General features: G+C 43.0%; 1 protein-coding gene across 1 annotated transcript; it reads left to right on the top strand.

The window, feature by feature from the left end:
• Positions 1-90: 90 nt before the first annotated feature.
• LIX1L (limb and CNS expressed 1 like) lies at positions 91-20,064 on the top strand. The gene is made up of 6 exons (XM_033174340.1): positions 91-531; positions 9,521-9,684; positions 11,385-11,525; positions 13,856-13,951; positions 17,966-18,043; positions 18,602-20,064. The coding sequence occupies exons 1-6, from the start codon at positions 189-191 to the stop codon at positions 18,842-18,844; spliced, it is 1,065 nt and encodes a 354-aa protein (XP_033030231.1). The 5' UTR covers positions 91-188; the 3' UTR covers positions 18,845-20,064.

Below are 20,064 nucleotides of genomic sequence, written 5' to 3'. Positions count from 1 at the left end.
GTGTTCGCGACCGCGACTAAGCCGAAACCCCGCCTCTTGGCTCGTGGAGGGCGTTCCTATTGGCTGAGCCCTTAGCTCGGGCGCCTCCCCCGCTCCGGTGACGGACACTTTGGCATGAGGGGACGGGGGCCAAGCGTTTCTTTCGCCCCTCAGTCGCTCGACGGGCCGCCGACGCCTCCGCGCTCGCCATGATGATGGAGTCGCTGCGCGTGCAGCGGCTGCAGCCGGGTGTTGGGGGAACGCTACGCTCCCTGCGGCCTGGCGTGACGGCGGGAGCGTCCCTGGCGGCCGCCTCGGCTCCCCCGCCGCCGCTGCCGCCGCCCCCACCGCCGCTCGGGCTGTCGCTCACCCTGGGGCCTCCGCCGCCGCCGCCGCCCCCGCTGCCGCCTCTCCCGCCGTCACTCTTGCCGGGCGTGACAGCCGGATCCAGCCCCCCGGGAGTTGCGGCGACGGGTCCGCCCGCCGTGCTGAGGGAGGCTGTCGAGGCCGTCGTCAGGAGCTTCGCCAAGCACACGCAAGGCTACGGCCGCGGTGAGGATGATGAAGGGCTGCCTCGGCCACCGTTTCCGCTTTTCGCCTCTGGGCGTGTGCAGAGTGCCTGCCTCACCCATCCAGGCTCGCATAGCGGGGCCAGTTACCGTGTCATAAGCTTCGCCTAGCCTACCTGGCAGTGTTGTTGTTTGTTGTAAGGATAAAGGCGGCCGGGAAGGAGTCTTATAGAAGGCCCAGAGTTTCTAGGAGGAAAAGTGAGGTGAAAAATGTAAGGAACGAGGTCGAATGTATCCCTGAGGGGAAATGGTCCTGCCTTCCCATTAGCCAGCTGTTTAAAAAAGACTGTAAGCATGTGGAGTGGTCCTGTCACTTCTGATGGACAGCTTTTTAGAAGTGAGGGCTGAAGCATGTGCAGAATTCAATTGTCTTCTCTTAACCGTAGCCTGCCTTGCAGTGCTGTTGTGACACCAGGCAGACAACTTAATTGCACTCATTTTGGTGCCTGTTATCTGACAACTATCTGACTTTTAGAAGACATCTGGAAGCAGCCCTTTAGGGAAGTTTTTAAATTATGATGTTTTATTCTGTTGGGAGCTGCCCAGAGTGGCTAGGGAAACCCAGTTAGACAGGCGGGGTATAAATAATAAATGATTATTATTAAAAACAATTTTGTTTATAGTCATTCCTTATTGTTGTTGTTGTTGTTATTATTGATGAAATTTATATACTGCCCTTCATCCGTAGATCTTGGGGCGGTTCACGGCATAAAAAGTTTGGATAAGCCTATTTAGATATGTAGGAATGTTGATGTGTGTTTTAATCTGTTTTTAGCTTATTGTTTGTTACAGGTTTTTTAGCATTTTAAATAGCTGATAATTTGGTGTGTTTTTCTGTAAACTGCTTTGCATGTTATTGCTTTCTTTTTAAACCAATCAAGCAGTGTATAAATTTTATGAAACGAAAAAATAAGTAAAGCAGATCAAGGGAGAAGACTTGCAGAATACCTAGAGCTTCTTAGAGGAAAAGTGAGATAGAAATGTAAGAAATGAAGTCAAAATGCCTCTGAGCAAAAAATTGATTTGACTTTTTACTAGTCAGCTGTTTACATTTAAAAGGTGAGCTGAGTGTTTTTCTTTGGTGACAAGCAACTGACTACTGTGTCTATTTCTGGAGGAAAATTATCCTGTGGATTTCAGAAAGGGAGTGTTGTGGTCTGGTGAACTGGGGAGCCCCAGTGGTATGGATTCTTGAGTCTGGGGATCTTGGAGAGGGAAGACAGTAATTGGGGGGTGTTGGTACAGGTGTTGCACACCTGCAGTTCTGGGTAGAGAGGCACTCTTCTTTCCATCTCCTGCCCTTGATTGCTTCCCCGCTGAGAATTTTATTTGTTCATTGATTTATTTTAAGTATGGAAGTTAGCATTTTTGGCTTCTATTTGAAGTAAAAATAAGCTATTTAAATCCTACACATCTGAAGCAACCATTGTTTCTGCTGTAGCCTGATGTGTTATGTGGCTTATGTTAGGTCCAGACATAGGGTAGATGTCTAGAATGTTTGTTTTCAGCTAGTGTTAAATGAAGGGTTCTCCCCCAGCCCTGAGAAAGCCTCCCATCAATAATGGAGAATCCTGTTCCCTCCCATTCCTTTTTTTCAGAATGGTTATACTGTATTTTTAAGCAATGTTCTGTCCCTGTTTTTGGATGAAATGGGGCCCAGGTTCTTCTTGTCTGTTTTGGGAAATGTTTTCTAGCCTGCTACAATTTTTTTGTTCTGGGTTAGTACTTGTTGTTGTTCAGTCGTTCAGTCGTGTCCGACTCTTCGTGACCCCATGGACCAGAGCACGCCAGGCACCCCTATCCTCCACTACCTCCCACAGTTTGGCCAAACTCATGCCAGTCGCTTCGAGAACACTGTCCAACCATCTCATCCTCTGTTGTCCCCTTCTCCTCTTTCCCAACATCGGGGTCTTTTCCAGGGAGTCTTCTCTTCTCATGAGGTGGCCAAAGTATTGGAGCCTCAACTTCAGGATCTGCCCTTCCAGTGAGCACTCAGGGCTGATTTCTTTAAGGATGGATAAGTTTGATCTTTTTGCAGTCCATGGGACTCTCAAGAGTCTCCTCCAGCACCATAATTCAAAAGCATCAATTCTTCGGCAATCAGCCTTCTTTATGGTCCAACTCTCACTTCCATACATTACTACTGGGAAAACCATAGCTTTAACTATACGGACCTTTGTTGGCAAGGTGATGTCTCTGCTTTTTAAGATGCTGTCTAGGTTTGTCATTGCTTTCCTCCCAAGAAGCAGGCGTCTTTTAATTTCGTGACTGCTGTCACCATCTGCAGTGATCATGGAGCCCAAGAAAGTAAAATCTCTCACTGCCTCCATTTCTTCCCCTTCTGTTTGCCAGGAGGTGATGGGACCAGTGGCCATGATCTTAGTTTTTTTGATGTTGAGCTTCAGACCATATTTTGCAAACATCTATGTGGAAAAATGATGTCGCTTGCTCCAAATGGGGGGACTTTGTGGCTACTTGGGTGCCAGATGTTGGCCTACAGCAGCAGCAGGCCCAATAGACACTGCCTTGCAGGTTCTAAGCAGCAAATGCTTGGCAGGCAATCTGTGACTTAAACACAACACTGCTTTCCTGGCTCTGAAAGGCTTTGAGGCCATGTGGAATCATTTACTCTTTCCTATTTAATATGCAAGTCAGATGTGCTGTCATACACAAGGTAGGGACTAGAGTATGTGATCCAAGGCCATAAACAGTGGATATAAATAACAGCCAGTGGTCTCTGACTGTAAACGTCTTTATTCCTGGGTAGGAAATGTAAAAATGAACTGCTGCTTTTCATACTTGTTGAGGTCTTTGAAAGATAATTTCTTTTAGTACTTCATGGAATGAAAAGGGTTTTTGAACAATCACTCTGGGCTGCCCCACTCAGCACAGTTGTAGTCCGAAACCTCTGGAGGTCAAGGGTAATAGAGGGGTAGGATTTTATGGATGTGCTGAGGTTTCCCGTTTAAGATTGGCATTGCTTTTGCTGCTGAACTGCAGTCCCCCACCTGTAAGATGTGGCATTTCTGTATTCTCAACAGGGCATCCAACGTACGTTAGGGTATGGCAAGTTCGTAAGGTAACCCGAGCCCAAACCATTCAGGGCTTTAAAGGTTGTTAGGAGTTCAATGAACTGGACCTAGAAATACATTGGTATACAGAACAAATGGTACAGCATTGGTGTTACAACTTCAAACTGCCTGGCTCCAACCAATGATTGCATTGTGTACTGGTTGAATTTTCTATTTTCTCTTCAAATCCAGTTCTGTGTAGAGTACTTGGTGTCCCTAATGTACATGGATAACTCAGTCTGCTCTTTCCAGAAACAAGAGCATTTGAAATACCTCTATTTGTCTTCTCCTCTCCCTCTTCAGAGAGAACGTGAGAACGGATAGCAATCTGATTGGGCTTTATAAATGATTATTAAGCCTAAAAGTATCAACCAGGAAACACTTAGCTTAGTTGAAACTAGAGGATCTCTTAATGAGAATAGTTTGGGAAGAAAATAGAGGGAGTTGGGCAAATTCATAGAGCTACTAGTCACACTAGCTGCTTGTATTTATGGAGTGGGTTCTCATTTCAATTAACATAAACCTGGGTTTCTTTTTACTGTCCAAATCTGTGTAGGCTTTGTGTTTTGTTTTGTTTTGTTTTGACTTTTCCTTTTTCTTTTTTGCTGCTCAGTAAATTCGAGTCTTACAAAAAAAGCCCAGTTAGTATTAATATGGTACATGGGTGCTGATTGAGAATAGCATTCTGTTAGACCCAAATATTTGTGAACCCTGGCATTGAAATGTCTGATACTACTTCTGAACCAGCAGTTAAGGAGATCCGTGTAGCATTCTTGCTTTACTTAGGATATTGCCTCTAGCTTTTCCTTCAGCTCACAAACAATTGTTCTCTCTTCAATCATTTCCCTATACAATGGTACATCAGGTTACAGACGCTTCAGGTTACGGACTCCGCTAACCCTGAAATAACATTTCAGGTTAAGAACTTTGCTTCAGGATAAAAACAGAAATCGTGTTCTGGCTGTGCAGCGGCAGCGGGAGGCCCCATTAGCTAAAGTGGTGCTTTAGGTTAAGAACAGTTTCAGGTTAAGAACGGACCTCCAGAACGAATTAAGTTCTTAACCCGAGGTACCACGGTATTCTGAAAGACTACATACACAGTCTTCAGATTACTTGTGTATACATAAGCATAGTCTTGTATAAATTAGCTTGTAGAAGTTGGGAAGACATCCTAGAGCAGCAGCTCATACTGTTTATATGTGTTCCAAGCCTGAGGTAGAACTGAAGTAACAACAACTTCTCCCGAGGACCAAAGACAACTGTGTAAAACCAACTGTAAAAAACTAGTGTGGACAGTGGCTCCTGTTATAATCTTTAAGCACACTTCCATTCTAACATAAGCCAGCTTCATTTCCACAGTGCTTTGGACAGCATTGCTTTTCCATAGTCTTGTTGGAGCCAGTAAGCAGCCTCTGGAAAGCTGTTCTTCGTTAAGCTTTTTATCTCCTATGCGGTGTTTGCATACTTTGAGGAAAGGCTCAGCCAACTCTTCATGGAAACCTGGACATCTTAGACATCATTGCTTGCTTTTTCAAATGTTTCTAGCCAAAATAATTATTTTATTTTTCCTTGGGCTTTTCCATCTTCCTTTTAAAATCAGAACCTCTAGGCTGCTTTTATTTCAAATACAAGTTAGTAGAGTGATCTACGAGAAGCACTACAGCCTACAGTTTTTGGCTTCTTTTAAGATGTCACAATAATGGGGTTCTTAAGAATGCTGGTGACCAAGAAAGCGTTGACCCTTAGATGGTACAGAATGAATTCCATCCTCAAAGTGGATTAATATTTTTTGACAGCTTGAAAAGTACCTCTTTGGTAATTAATCTGTGTTGTGCAGTATTGCCACAAACTCTCTTGCTCTCTCAGATCATATTCACTTTTAAATAATAACTTTAAAACAATAACACTGCTGTTTCTAAATATTATATTAAAATGCAAAACAGGACTTTGTTTCTAAGCTCATGCATTTTTGCAATCTTAAATATGAAACTATTTTGCTGTATCTTTTCTAACCAAAATATTCATACTATTTGTGCTTAGGCTGCTGATGCTGGTTTCCATCTTCTAGGGAAGTACTAATTTTAGTCAAGGAGTGCGGCTGCTTAGCATAATTATCCACTGTCTGGCCTCATGCTTCTTTCACAAACATAACACTTTGCAGTACAAAGGGGACAGTGTGTAATGGGATCTTGTCTGGGCTGAGAATAGAACACCCATGCTCTGGCTGCTTTCAAACATCACAAACAGACCGGTTGCTTTCTTTCTTGACACATGATGAATTGATATTGTGTCATGAAGATTCTAGATAAATAAAGTAGGGGGTTACTGGGATAAGAGTGCAAGCTAATGGCCAATTCTGAGAGAACAAACACTTGCAGACAATTCTTAGAAGCATAGTGAGCAGTATTACTAAGGACTTTTCACTCTGTTTGGCCATAGCCATTTACACACTGAGCTAGAATGCTATTGTTTCATTTGGTGTGTATTCAGCTAAGTCCTACTGGGTGGATCCATTGCAATTAATGAACCTAAGTTAGTCATATCTGTTGACTTCAGTTGGTATACTCTGGGTAGGACTAGCACTGAATACCACCCATATACCGTACTCTAGAGGTATGCTTTCACACTGCATGCATGGGAGTGGGGGCATTACAGTGCAATATACATCCTTCTGTCCTTGGGTGACTTACGCCATCAGTGGGCACCAGATTATCCAACTGTTGATTTCAAGCATCATAACTTATATCTAGAATGTTTATTTAGCACAAAGCTTTTTAGTTCAGCTGATGGGCTGCTTTTAACAGTTAAATTGACCCTGAAATTTTCTCTCCCAGTTTTTGATGCATGAGTAAAGCTGCCCTTTGAAAGTAACAGTTGGGCTTTGGTAAGTGACCTGGGTGTGTGTGCATATTTTATGTGCCACCCAGGGTAGAATCTGCTTTAGGGTAATTATTTCAATTGAATTTTTTTGAGCAAGCAAATAAAAGGCATACTAAAGTAAAACTGCTAATATATTTAATTGTGTATTATGGGTTTGGTTGCTCTGTGATAGCTTGACAAACAACTACAGAAGAAGTCTTCTTCTCCTTTGGGATGAAAGTGCATGTTTGACATTAGTAAAAATAAATTTTGCTTGCCCACATTTGAATTCCAGGCATTCAGTGGTTTCCCATACAGCATACTGCACAGATTGTCTATGGTTTCCTGTGAGTTGCTTTCATTAGTAACTGCTGTGTTTGTGTGTGAGTGTGCATGCACATGTGTATAATGGAAACCCCAAATTTGAAAAATCTCCATTAATAGTCATTCCTCAGAATCTTGCTGAAACTATTTTAGCAACATATGTATCTATTATGTCTCTTCTTCCTAGAGCTAATCAAGCTAATTCACATTAATATGAAAATTCTTTTTCTTTGCTGTAGATTTGCATGGAGAAGAGAGATGGTGGTGGTTCTGAAAAAATCTAGATTTGATGCACCCCACTTAATCAATTTCTGTTGTTCTTTGCACTTCCACAAATCATGATATCCATCTGGGTTGCCTAGATAGGGTGGGCTGGAAGACACCGTTTTGCAATTGTCCCAGTCCTTCCTGCAGGATAGAGCTTCAAAGATGCTATTGGAATTTGACTACTCAACTTCATCGGCATTAGCTAGTGGGGTCTGCAGTCTTCTACCTCCATCCCCTGTTTTGCTTAGCATCTAAATGCAGCTACTGTGCTTGGAGAAGTTGTCTGGAGATGTGGGATTGAGTGCCATCAATATGCTGATGACAAGCACCTGTTACATTAAATTCTGGGGAGGCAGTAGAAGTCCTGAACAAGCTTGATGAAAGACTGGATGTGGGTGAACAAGCTGAGATTGAATTCAAATAAGGCATCGAATTATCTGAAAAGCTGATTTGAGGTTAGGCATCTAGCTTCTGTTAGAGCTGTTAGCACTCTGCTTGAAAAGCCAGGTTTATGTGTGCTTGAGCACTTGATCCTAGTATTGCTCCTTGGTACCCAGATGGTAGCTGTGGACTTAAATGGTTTTGTGTAGCTGAGTCCTGTGTACCAGATGCATCTTTTGCTGAGCAATGCAGATTTAGCTATTACAATACATGTCCTAGTAACATGAATCAACCTTGAATTTATCAAGAAAAGAAAGGTAAAGGTACCCCTGACTGTTAGGTCCAGTCGCGGACGACTCTGGGGTTGTGACGGTCATCTCGCTCTATAGGCCAAGGGAGCCGGCGTTTGTCTGCAGACAGCTTCTGGGTCATGTGGCCAGCATGACCAAGTCGTTTCTGGCGAACCAGAACAGCGCACAGAAACTCCGTTTACCTTCCCGCTGAAGTGGTACCTATTTATCTACTTGCACTTTGACATGCTTTTGAACTGCTAGGTAGGCAGGAGAAGAAGAGGAGGAGGAGTTTGGATTTGATATCCCGCTTTATCACTACCTGACGGAGTCTCAAAGCAGCTAACATTCTCCTTTCCCTTCCTCCCCCACAACAAACACTCTGTGAGGTGAGTGGGGCTGAGAGACTTCAAAGAAGTGTGACTAGCCCAAGGTCACCCAGCAGCTTCATGTGGAGGAGCGGAGACGCGAACCTGATTCACCAGATTACAAGTCTACCGCTCTTAACCACTACACCACACTGGAGCTGGAACCGAACAACGGGAGCTCACCCCGTCACGGGGATTTGAACTGCCGACCTTCCGTTTGGCAAGCCCTAGGTTCTGTGGTTTAGATCACAGCGCCACCCGTTTCCCATATCAAAAAAAGATAGGTCATAGCATTTTATTAAAATATATAAAATAAGTTGGATCATTGCAATGTGTTCTTCTTGGAGCTGCCCTTTGAAAAGAGTACATAAATTTTAACAGGTGCACAATGTGGCATAGTTGTGACCAAAACATTTTTAAAGAAAGAGATTCTAGAACATGGTTGTTATACCAGATTCTTTGCCTTACAGTTTATTTCCAAGTGTAGTTCAAAGTGCTGCTCATTTCCTTTAAAGCCCTAAATGATTTAGGACTAGGGCACTTGAAGGTTGGATTCTGCCCACTACATAGCTCTTCATTGGAGACCCAGTTCAGTGTTCTACCACCAAGTGAAACTTTTCTGTTGACAAGACCTTTATTTTTGTGGCTTTGTAACTCTCTATCCAAAGAGGTGGGTGGTCCTAATAAAGGTATTCTCCTTCTGTGGATTTCTGATAGCTTTTCTATGGTCCAGTACGGCTTAATTCTTTTTTGTACATCTTAAAAATACTTGTATGATGTGCTATCCCCAAATCCTTAAATCTGCTGAGAAATACCACATATGAACCTTGAATCAGCTGCTTGCTTTCTCTTGTATGTCTGTTTCAAAATATAGCACAGAAGAATATTATGAATTGTGCTAGGTGTGTCTGGGCAGGTCAGTCAGACTATTAATGGATGCTCTCAACCTGCCCACTCTCAAACTATTTTCAGTTGCTTTAGAGTAGCACACAAGGCATGATGCAGTAGTATCTTTGTTTTTAAATGTCAAGAGGGTGCCTATTTTTAGAGGGAAATGAGTTGCAATTTCATGCTCTAAACTTTTTTTCTGCCTCAAAACAAGTCCTTTGAGGCATTTTTAAAAGTCAACCTGAGTATAGTATTGTATGCCTTAGAATAACTTTTACTCAGTAACTATCACTGCAGGCTTTCCTTTTCCCCCTCTAGCTTTGGACATGTCCCAAGGATGCTGAATGTCTAAGGCAACATTCTTTAGATTTGGCTGCTGACCCTTGGTCATGGTTGAACCTGTCTTTGTATCTCTCTTGGGAGAGGGGATGATAAGCAGAAAATGATGATTGTAGACTATATTCATCTTGCTGCCTTCAGTGTAAATACTCTATTATGATATACGCCTCTTTCTCTATTTTCAGTCAACGTTGTGGAAGCTCTCCAGGAATTCTGGCAGATGAAGCAATCACGTGGTGCTGATCTGAAAAATGGTGCTCTGGTGGTTTATGAGATGGTCCCATCTAACAGTCCTCCTTATGTCTGTTATGTCACATTGCCTGGGGGGAGCTGTTTTGGCAGTTTTCAGGTTAGAATGTGTTAGCTCGCTGTTTTGATTACTTTTTGTTGTGGTGGTCTGGAACTCTGATCTGGTGGGGTTGATTAAAAAAAGTTGCCTAGGCTGTGTACAGATGGCTTTAGTGGAGCAAAGCCAGAAAATTTCCCTTCATACCACAACCATGGCACTAGCCCTGATCTAGTACAGGCAGCTAGAGAATTGTACAAATATATCCTGTGGATCTGAGAGCTGCTCCTTGGTCTGTGTATGTGTGTGTGTGTGATTCATCATGGGCACAATCTTGTAGGCACAACAGTTAACGCAAAATGTGCATGCACCTCTTGCAGTGGTGCTAATTATGTTTGGGAGGGCTTGATTGTCCCCAACAAAATGGTTCTTGATTTAATGGTGACTTACTGGGCAAAAATGGTGTCTCTTTTTAAGCTCATCTCACCTAGGAGGTTTTGCTTAATAGATGCCATCCATTCCTTTCATCAAAATGTGTGGCCTGCCTGTACAGGAATGTTATCTCATACGGTGGATAGCTCAAAACCAATTTTCCCATGTGCAGAGGTGTGTATGTAGAGGCATGCTTAGGTTTTTTGCCTCTAATTTCTAAACCAGTGTTATCTGTTCATACTAGCAGGCAGTCCTTGATGGGAGCATCGTTGTGGTGTGTGCATGTTTGATTTCTGTTCTGCAAATGTGACCTCAGCATGCAAAAAATGGAAATGGTGTTGTTTCACACCACACCACAATGATGAAAAATACTGCCAGTTCTCCTTCAGCAACAACTGGTAGAAATAGGCATGCTGCATCCTTTCCTTTGGGCTATTGGAAACAAAATGGCTAGCTTGTTCTCGGGTGAGATGCAAATGGAGGTAGGAGGTGTGGCAATAGGTAGTACCCAGCAAAACATCTCCATACACATAAAAACCCACACAACTGGGTAACTTGTAATTTTATATTCCATTTTTACACTTAGCAGGCTGTTTGGGAAAATCCAAGTTTGGGGAATAGTGTGGACTGCCAGTTAGAAAATCTGGGTGTTATGTGAATGCATACTACAAATACTCACAAATTGAGACACAAGCAGCCTCAAGCCTGCATTAAACTGTTGTGTGGATTATCCCTTAAAGTCCATCCAAGTGCTGTAGTAAATCATGTCTCTTGATTGTCCAAGATAAGTGTGTGTAAGTGTAAGTGTCATTGTGCCATAAACTTCAATATATCTTCCTTCCTACCTCAATTCCGGTAGGTTACAGACTTAACACTTGGAAGTCCAGGGTGGCTGTTACTTTTGGCTGAACCTAGGCTCTGTGTAGTGGGCTTAAAACAGGTATCCCAAACAAGCAATCCTGGTTTCTGAACTACCTACCCACTTGGAGAACAGCAATGGGAGTTTAGAATAGGGTGTTCACAGCTTGGTTTGAACTAATTAATTTTGTTGACAGACCGAGCTGTGGTATTTCCTTCTCCAAATATTATGTGCTGACTTCAGCTGCCTGTGTAATTCTTGCATTGTAGATGACTGGAGTTTCTGGATTTAAAGAGCCCGTTTCTAATGACTTCAGGATGTTGGAGAGCACCATGTCAGCATGCATAGCTGCAACCTAGTAATTTGGGGGTAGAAATACATACTTCATAGTATGTGGGATCTAACTGATCTTGGCTTTCGTGATTCCTGTTCTTAAGCATGCCCTGTTCTTCTGTCTCCGCCCGCCCCCTAGTTTTGTCCTACCAAAGCTGAAGCCAGGAGGAGTGCAGCAAAAATTGCACTGATGAATTCAGTGTTCAATGAGCATCCGTCCCGGAGAATCACAGACGAGTTCATTGAGAAGAGTGTCTCGGAGGCTCTGGCATCTTTCAATGTGAGTGCTTTTCAAAGCCCTGCGGCTATAATTGATGGGGACAGAATTGCTGGGAAGCATCACAACTCCATGGGAAGGGAAATTCTTTGCATCTGGAAACCCTTATTGGCAAGGTTTCTAACAACTCTGGGAATGTCATAAAAATAAACTGTTAAACACCCACCCAGCCCATGCTCTCTTCTCTATTGAATGCAGAGTTGCCTTTTTGTTAATATGCCCTTGACACTTTCACTACACCCTGTGTGGAAGCTCTCTGGAGTACCAAACTGTTCTAACTCCAGAGCCATGCAAAAGCACATCAGAGTTTTCTGAACTCCGATCAACATTCTTGTGAAATACTTAAAAAAACCCTAAAAACTGATAACTCTCTTCTTTTTGTGGTCCATGGTGGGGATGGAATGTTTGATCTGGGTTTAAATCCTGCCTCTGTCATGGGTGTATTGGACAGCCTTGAGTTAATTGCTTTCACCTCACCCTTTGTTTCTAAAGTGGGAATAATGTTGAGCTTTTCAGTGTTGAGGAAAAATAGAATAAAGATCCTAAAGTGCTATGCAATTGTAAGATCAAAGGTTTCATTACACTAGACTATTGTTTATCTGAAAATCAAGTTCATATATTTTTGTGTTTGATATCTTCTGCATTAATTACCTGCTTCCAGAAGGAGTGGTTCCAACTACCAACCAGCCATTGCTTTTCTGCTGTAAATTACAAGCAGAATTGGAACTGACTTTTGCTTTTTCTATGTACCGTATTTTGGACCATAAGACGCACCGGACCATAAGACGCACCTATTTTTTAAAGGAGGAAAACAAGGGGAAAAAATTCTGACTCAAACCTGGCGACTGTGGAGGAGAGGAAAGCAGCTTTTGGGCTGCACGTTCCCCCTGCGCAGCCGCCACCACGGCCAGTGGCAAAGGGGTGGGGCGGGGGGACATTATTCCTTCCTCCCCCACCGCTTTGCCACTGGCTTTAAAGCCAGCTGGGGGAAACTCGCCCCGCTTGCTTTAAAGCCAGCTGGGGAGAAGGGACGGACCATAGCGTCCTCCCCTTCTCCCCAGCTGACTTTAAAGCAAGCGGGGGGGGGGGGGGGAACCGCTAGTGCTGCGCACAGCGTCAAGGCAATTCTCCCCTTCCGGGCCGCTAGGTCCCACCCCCGCCTCTCGCCGCGTTCAGCGAGAGGCGGAGGGGTGGCGGGCAGCGGAGGAGATGCTGCTGGCTCCTCCCCACCGCCTCCATTCACAAAAACAAGCCTGCTTTTGCAAATGGAGGCAGCGGGGAGGAACCAGCAGCATCTCTGCCACAACCCCCCGCCTCTCGCCGCTTGCTTGACAGAGAGCCTTCGCTCCATAAGACGCACCAACATTTTCCCTTACTTTTTAGGAGGGAAAAAGTGTGTCTTATGGAGCGAAAAATACGGTATACATTCTGCAACATATAGAAGTAGAGTGCCACAGAGTTCTGTCCCAGGCCTAGTGGTGTTTAACATCTTTATAAATAACCTGGGTAGAGGTTATGCTCATTAGATTTGCAGATGACACCAGAGTGAGTGGTGCTGAAGGCATCTCCACACCTGTAGAGATTGCACTACTCTATTGCTCTATGGGTTGTGGGGGGAGTCCTGACTTTCTGCAGTCTGAGAATGGAAAACCACAGGAAAAAATACAGGGTGACAATGTTTGGCTGATGTCCTGTAAAATGCATGACAATTCCACTCTAAATGCCTAGTGTAAGCACTCAGTGCTTAATTAATAAGACAGCAAAATGTAATGAAGTTCATTGCATATCTATACTCTAAACTTTTTGTTGTGTACATACTTTAGCCCCATGGCTTCACCCAAATAATCTTGGGAACCATAATATGGCGTGAGGAAGCTTATTTGTGAACCATCAAAATGAGACATAAGAGTCATTCTTAAATACTGGTAGCTTGTGTATCTTTCTTCAACTGTCATTCAACTATAAGAAAATGGCTATGTTTACATGTTATGCTAAACCATGGGTTAGTGCTGTGTGTGTGTGAGCTAGAATGAGCCTGAGCAAAGCCTCGGGCTTGTGGACTCACCCTTCTCTCTCTTCTTCAGGTATGGACAAGAGATGGAGTTTGCCAGTGTTTCAGTTTCTCTTAATTTCAGTTTAGTCATAGTTTGTTTATTTATATACAGCTTTCCCCACAAATACATTTTACTCAGAGCAGTCCACCGAGGCTGCCCTGTGTGAGAAAGAAGGATGTCTATTAAACATCAAATCCTTGCTTGTATCCAAATGCTGTGGAAATACCTCTTTAGAGGTCTGTCTGCCCTAAGCTCCTTGAATGTTTGTCTTTCCTGCAGGGCAATAGAGAAGAAGCAGATAATCCAAGCACAGGCATTGGTGCTTTCCGCTTCATGTTGGAGTCAAACAAAGGAAAGTCCATGTTAGAGTTCCAGGTACTCTTTTTAATATGATTAATCATTCCTCCGGGGCTGGCCCTACCATTAGGCAAAGTGAGGCTGGAGGAAGCAGCAGCAAGATGTTGGGGAAGAAGAGGAGTTTATGCCATGTTGGCTGCCTTGCTGCTCTTGGGCGCCGTGGAAGACACATTCTCATTACCAGTATTAAAGTAAGATTTTGCTGCCAGCCTGATCAATCTATGTACATGGAATGAGAGGTGGCTCCGCCTTGTACTTTGCCACAGGTAGCGAAATGTGTTGGGCCAGCCCTTCATTCCAGCCTTGTGTGCTGTATGCATAATAGGACCAGTCAGGCTGCATTAAAAAAGGCCTATTAAATGCAAAGTAGAAAGGGAACCCAAGTGGTTTAATAATGCAGTATTTTTTTCCAGTTCAGACACACACTGCTGAGCAGCAGAGGGCTTAATTTGCTACAACTCAGGAAGATGAATATTTTAAGACTAACACCTTTGCAATTAGATTTAAAATAGGTTCTTAAGGGATTAAAGCTTGTAATCGATTGGCTTCAACTGGCAGTAGACTGAAGTGATAGTTTTGGAATTTCTTACCAACTCTAAATCCTCAATCTTGTGACAAATTAAATTTATGCTTTGTATTTATTCTGCTTTTAGGAGGAGAGAAATTTGTCTAGTTCTGTCACTCCCTCCCCCCTGGACCACTTCAAGATTGCTAAGAGTTGTGATGGAACACTTAATTATTTTTCTGCCTGTTGTAGCAGTTGTAATGCACTGTGCTAGACGCTATATGCTTTTTCATTTTCTTGCTTCTTTTATTTCTTATTGATGGTGTTTGAATTTTGTAGAATTCACATTGTAATACAATAAAATACAGTATAAGAAATAAAAGAAGCAATCAAATTAATAATTAATATGGATATTTAATGTGATGGATGTGCCATCCTGCTTCTTCAACCAAAATCCACAGACATGCTGTGGACTACCTGAATCAAGCTCATGGGCAATTGGTGGCCCATGGACCACAGTTTGAGAACCCCACCTCTAGTTTATACTGTAGTGGGACTTGAAAGCTTAGTGTCTGTGAATGGCAGAGGTATCAAGCAGGATGCTTAAGCAATTAAACCTTAAAGTGCACTGATGGAATGTGAATGTTGCTTATTGTGCATCTAGGAAGAAATCTCTGATGATCACTCTGTGCTAGCAGCACACTGAATAGACAATAGAGAGACATTCTGTCAAGGGAAAATTGGGCCCCAGAGTTTCACTGCTAGGGGCTGGAATGGAGCCAGATTTGTTTTTTCTTTTTCTTTTTGAAGGCAGGTGCCTCAGCCTGTGTGACTGCAGATCAGCTTCCCTGGTGCTGATGTCTCCTTCTCTAGTATGATAACATTGCAGTAGGTTAGCAGAGCAAGGTTTATATTAGTGGTCCTGCTTATACAGAGTGACTCAGTTGGTTTTGTATTATCTCCTGCTCTTGCTGTATTTATGGGGCTGCCTGCCTGCCTACGTGAGAGAGGTTTATGGGATAGTTTTTGGCCTGAGACTCTGCTGGCCTTCATGCAGTGTTGTAGCTCTAGGATTCTTAGTGATACATGCACACAGAAGACCCAAACCATGAGAATCCCTGACGGTCTTCACAGTCCTTCTGTGTAAGTGTCAGGGTATTTTCCCAAGGCAGCTGGAATGGTTCTTCTAGGCAACAGGCCTGCATTGTCTTGAACTCTATCATGCTGCATTTTTTGCTAGCCTCTTGGGACATACAAAAGGCCTTTGTAAGAGCTGGGATTTTCACCCATGGCGCTGTGATCCCTCTGCCATATTACACTGTTTTGGAAAAAAACAGCTGGGGAACAGTTAAGCTGGCACTCAATCCCTCTCCCCACCTCAAATACAAAAATTTACAACAGATTTGTGGAGGCTCTTGGCTTTTCTTTTATTAGGGGCAAATGCACTTGGTAGAATTATGCCAAGAATTTTGGGTGATACCAATTTTTTTTAAAAAAATGTTTTCATTTATTTTCCATGGTACAGAAGATACATTTTGAGAAAACAATTGTTACAACAGTAAACAACAAACAACTTGTTCTGATACGATTATTACATAGCATGACAAAAGTCTGTAAAGTTTCTTTTTATTATTCTAAAAGATCATGCCACATTTCCCCATGAGTGTTGGGTGGATTCCTGCCGTAGTCTGAACAATTAATATATTCAGTAAACATTTGCCATATGTTATAAAAGGAATAGGGATTGTGTTTGTCCTTTCCTGCTCTGACCTGACATGTTAGTTTCTTGCCCAACGCTATTGACCATACGCTGGTGTACCAAGAATTGAAGTTAAGCCCAACATCTGGCTATCTCTATATGGACAGCTGTTAATAGAAAGGCTAAGTGGTCATAATTAGGGTAATCTTGGGCAGATAGGATAGTAAGCCCAAATAGTGCTAGTGCATTATATATTTCAGTGGTTTTGGTATATATCCAGCTTACTTCTTTGAATACCGTATTTTCCGGCATATAAGACGACTGGGCATATAAGACGACCCCCAACTTTTCCAGTTAAAATATAGAGTTTGAGATATACTCGACCGCAGATTCTCCACCCGGTGTATAAGACGACCCCCGACTTTTGAAAAGATTTTCCTGGATTAAAAAGTAGTCTTATACACCAGAATATACAGTATATTTTAATGATATCGCAAAGCCACCACATATGGAAATACGTACCTTTGAAAGCTTTATAAATCGAGAAAGCTATACCTGTAGAGAATGGAGAAAGGTTGGGGACACCAACTTTATGTATTTGTTCCCCACCCATCAAAATCTTTCCCAGAGTAGTTTACAGGCAGTGGTAATCATACAAAAATACTGTATAAAATAATTAAGGCATACAATAAAACACAAACACTCCAGTCTAAAAGCAGCATAAAGCTGATAAACATGGATTTAAAATTCAGAATTTCAAAGGCCTGGGAAAAGCAAAACGTATTTCCCTGTTGCCAAAATGACACCATAGCAGGCAGGCACCCTGTCAACCTCCCCAGAGAACATTTCACAAATGGAGCACCACGACTCTGAAGGCCCTTTTTTCTAGTCACCACCCACCACATCTGTAATGATGGAAGCTTAGAGGAGGGCTTCCAAATATGATCTCATGCAGTTACCGGCAAGTTCTTTAAGAACTTTAATTTAAGAATCAGAATCCATCATTCTGACTCTTCCCTGTGAATGGACTGAAAGGAATATACCAACACTGGCTAGGGCCTGGAACAGACTGGGAACCTGCGTGTGTGTCTCTCTTCCCACCAGCAAGAGATGTTTCCAGTGCCTGGTCCCTGTTAGCAGCCTCACAGCTGTATTTTGAGTTTCCACTCCATTTTCAAAGGCAGCTGCATGTGCATTGCTTTTTCAGTAGTCTAATGGACAAGGCTACCAGAACATGGTCAACTGAGGCTTGGCTATCTTGGTCTATAACAGGTAGCAGCTGGTGCACTAAAGTTCCATGCCACAGAAGCAGGCAACCAGCAACTCCAATAACAAGTGTGGCTCTGTGAGCACTCTCAAATGGTGATCCTGCTTTATTAGACAGAGTACTGCCTAAGTAGATTTAAGCACCACCTTCATAGATGGATGAGCTATCCACTGCCAACAACACCTCCATTTTGTCTGAATTGACCTTGATTATTGGCCTTTATCCAGTGCATTACAGATCCCAGGCACTGGTCAGTGCTTCCAGAGTCTGATGAAAAAGAGAAACAGAGTTTGGTGTCATCTCCATGTTGACGATGCCTCACTCAACATTTTCATGTAGATGTTAAAGAGTGGGTGGGTGGGTGGGTGCAAGATGAAGCCTTGCGGGATGCCTTAGAGCTGAGCCATAGTATGAGGTGGAGGTGTCTTTCTCTCTCAGATCATCTAATTACACTTCCTCTGAGAAGCATTTCATCCATTAGTGGACATCTCTTTAATTTCGTTCTCTTGACTTCATTAGTGTTGAAACAGTGCTTAAAATTGGGCTGCTTTCCTTTGGCAGGAGCTGATGACAGTCTTCCAGCTGCTGCATTGGAATGGCAGCCTCAAAGCCATGCGAGAGAGACAGTGCTCACGACAGGTAAGCAGAGCCTGCAGATGGGATTCCTGAACCTTTGGACTGACAGTCCCATCTTCTATGTGGGATTTATGTGGCTGGCAGTGGATTCTCCCAATGCATTGTGGGAGGGTGAACCCAGGTGTAACCCATGAACTTCTTTGTAATGAAGGATTTTATATGTTGCCACTTGCCTTCAGCACAGGCTGGGTAAGCTTTCCTATTCAACAGAGTTTGAGTATACTCACTTGGGTCTTCATGGGGCTAATGAATTCTGGCTAGATCTACTTTCCAGGCAGGCACACCAACAAGAGGCGATTGCCTAAGCTTTCTTGTTGCTCCAGCCCTCACTACTGCATCTTAGCCATGTTTATCTGTGCCAATCAATTTCTGTTTTCCCAGTCTTCTTTGAAGTCCCGCTTAAAGTATGCACCCTCATCTCAGTGGCAGATGGGCTGGCCGTAGTGGTTCCTCTGTGGTTGGTCCCTGCCCATTCCATTCCACTGCCCTGGTGTTTGGGAGACACTAGTTTCATCAGTCAAGTGCTCATCTGCTGATCTCTCTTTTTCTCCCTCCCGCTAGGAGGTGTTGGCTCACTACTCTCACCGTGCTCTTGATGATGATATAAGGAACCAGATGGCAATGGACTGGGTCAATCGGGAGCAAAATATCCCAGGGGCTCTTTCAAGGGAGCTGGCCTCAACAGAGCGGGAATTGGATGAAGCCCGGCTGGCTGGGAAAGAGCTGCGGTTCCACAAGGAGAAGAAAGACATTCTGATGTTGGCAGCTGGCCAGCTGGGGAACATGCACTCTTCCAACTGTTGAGAAATCCCAGAGAGCTGTTCTGTTTCCCCTTCCCTTCCCTACACTCTCACTTCACAACCAACTTGCTTATGGGGTAGGACCTAGAGCTTGTTACAAAATTGAAGGGGGCAAAATGTCCAACCAAATTCTCCCTAATTGGCTTTCATTTTTTTCTTACATTATCAGTTATGCAACATGCTGCTTGGATTTTGGATTTTTAAGTCTAATCTGGTTGTAGATTGGTGAGATTTGGCAAGTGAATAACCTATATTGCCAAGCAGATAGATACACCCACCCCCTATTTTACTTACACACAAACACCATTTTTCAATATAATTCAGCCAGAGAGAAAAATCTCAAAATCTGAATGTTGAAACTTGGTCAGGTTGAGTTTGTTCATAATTCAGCTTCATTTCTAACCTGAATCATGTCACTTAAAGAGTGTGCACAGATGCCTCTTTTTGAAGAATAGGGGCCCATTTGCACATATAAAAAAACCTCTTTGTTAAAAAAAATTCTGTATAGATTTTATAATGTACTTGGATATTCTTAGTTATCTTTTTTCTCTTTTGGATAGAGAATTTCTTAATGATTCACTATAGAGCACATTTTTAAATGTAGCCTTTTTAGTGTTAAATATACTAATACTCATTTAGTCCTCAATTCTATCCAGGTACTATACAGTATTAAGTGGAAATGTAGCATTGCCAAGAGGATACTAGTTTTGCCATGTATATAATGCATAAACTGTATGTTAGGCAAATGTATTCCTGCAGTTTATGTAGTTTGATACACTCCCTCTTGCCACCTGATAAGCACAGCACTTAAAAACACTTCACTGTTCTCAAACTACCATTAAGGTTTTTATTTAGTTGGTTAATGGCATCTTGTTCTAGCTGGTGTCTTGATTGCAAGGTTCCACAGAGTTTGAGCAGTTCCCTAATGCTGCAAGGGACGGAGTGTATCTCGTCATAGTGGCTGTCATGTCACTTCTCCCCTAGCACAAGTGGGAGCAACAAACCACAATCTCTGACATAGCTTTACATTTGAACCAGTGATACTGGGTTGCTTTTCTCTCTCATAAGTAACATACAACCCATCTAGTTGTGCTTCACGAATGAATTGCGTTCTTGCTTGAGTCGCTTAAAGGAGCTTTCCAGGTTCTAGAGATTTGAGTTCACTTTGGGACATTCCACATCAAATCACCTGGTGCCATGTGCTCTCACGACTCAGATTTTCTT

This window comes from Lacerta agilis, chromosome 17 (assembly GCF_009819535.1).
Source record: "Lacerta agilis isolate rLacAgi1 chromosome 17, rLacAgi1.pri, whole genome shotgun sequence".
NCBI classification, from domain to species: domain Eukaryota; kingdom Metazoa; phylum Chordata; class Lepidosauria; order Squamata; family Lacertidae; genus Lacerta; species Lacerta agilis.
Note: the sequence above shows the minus strand (reverse complement) of the source record. Positions and strands in the feature narration are given on the sequence as shown.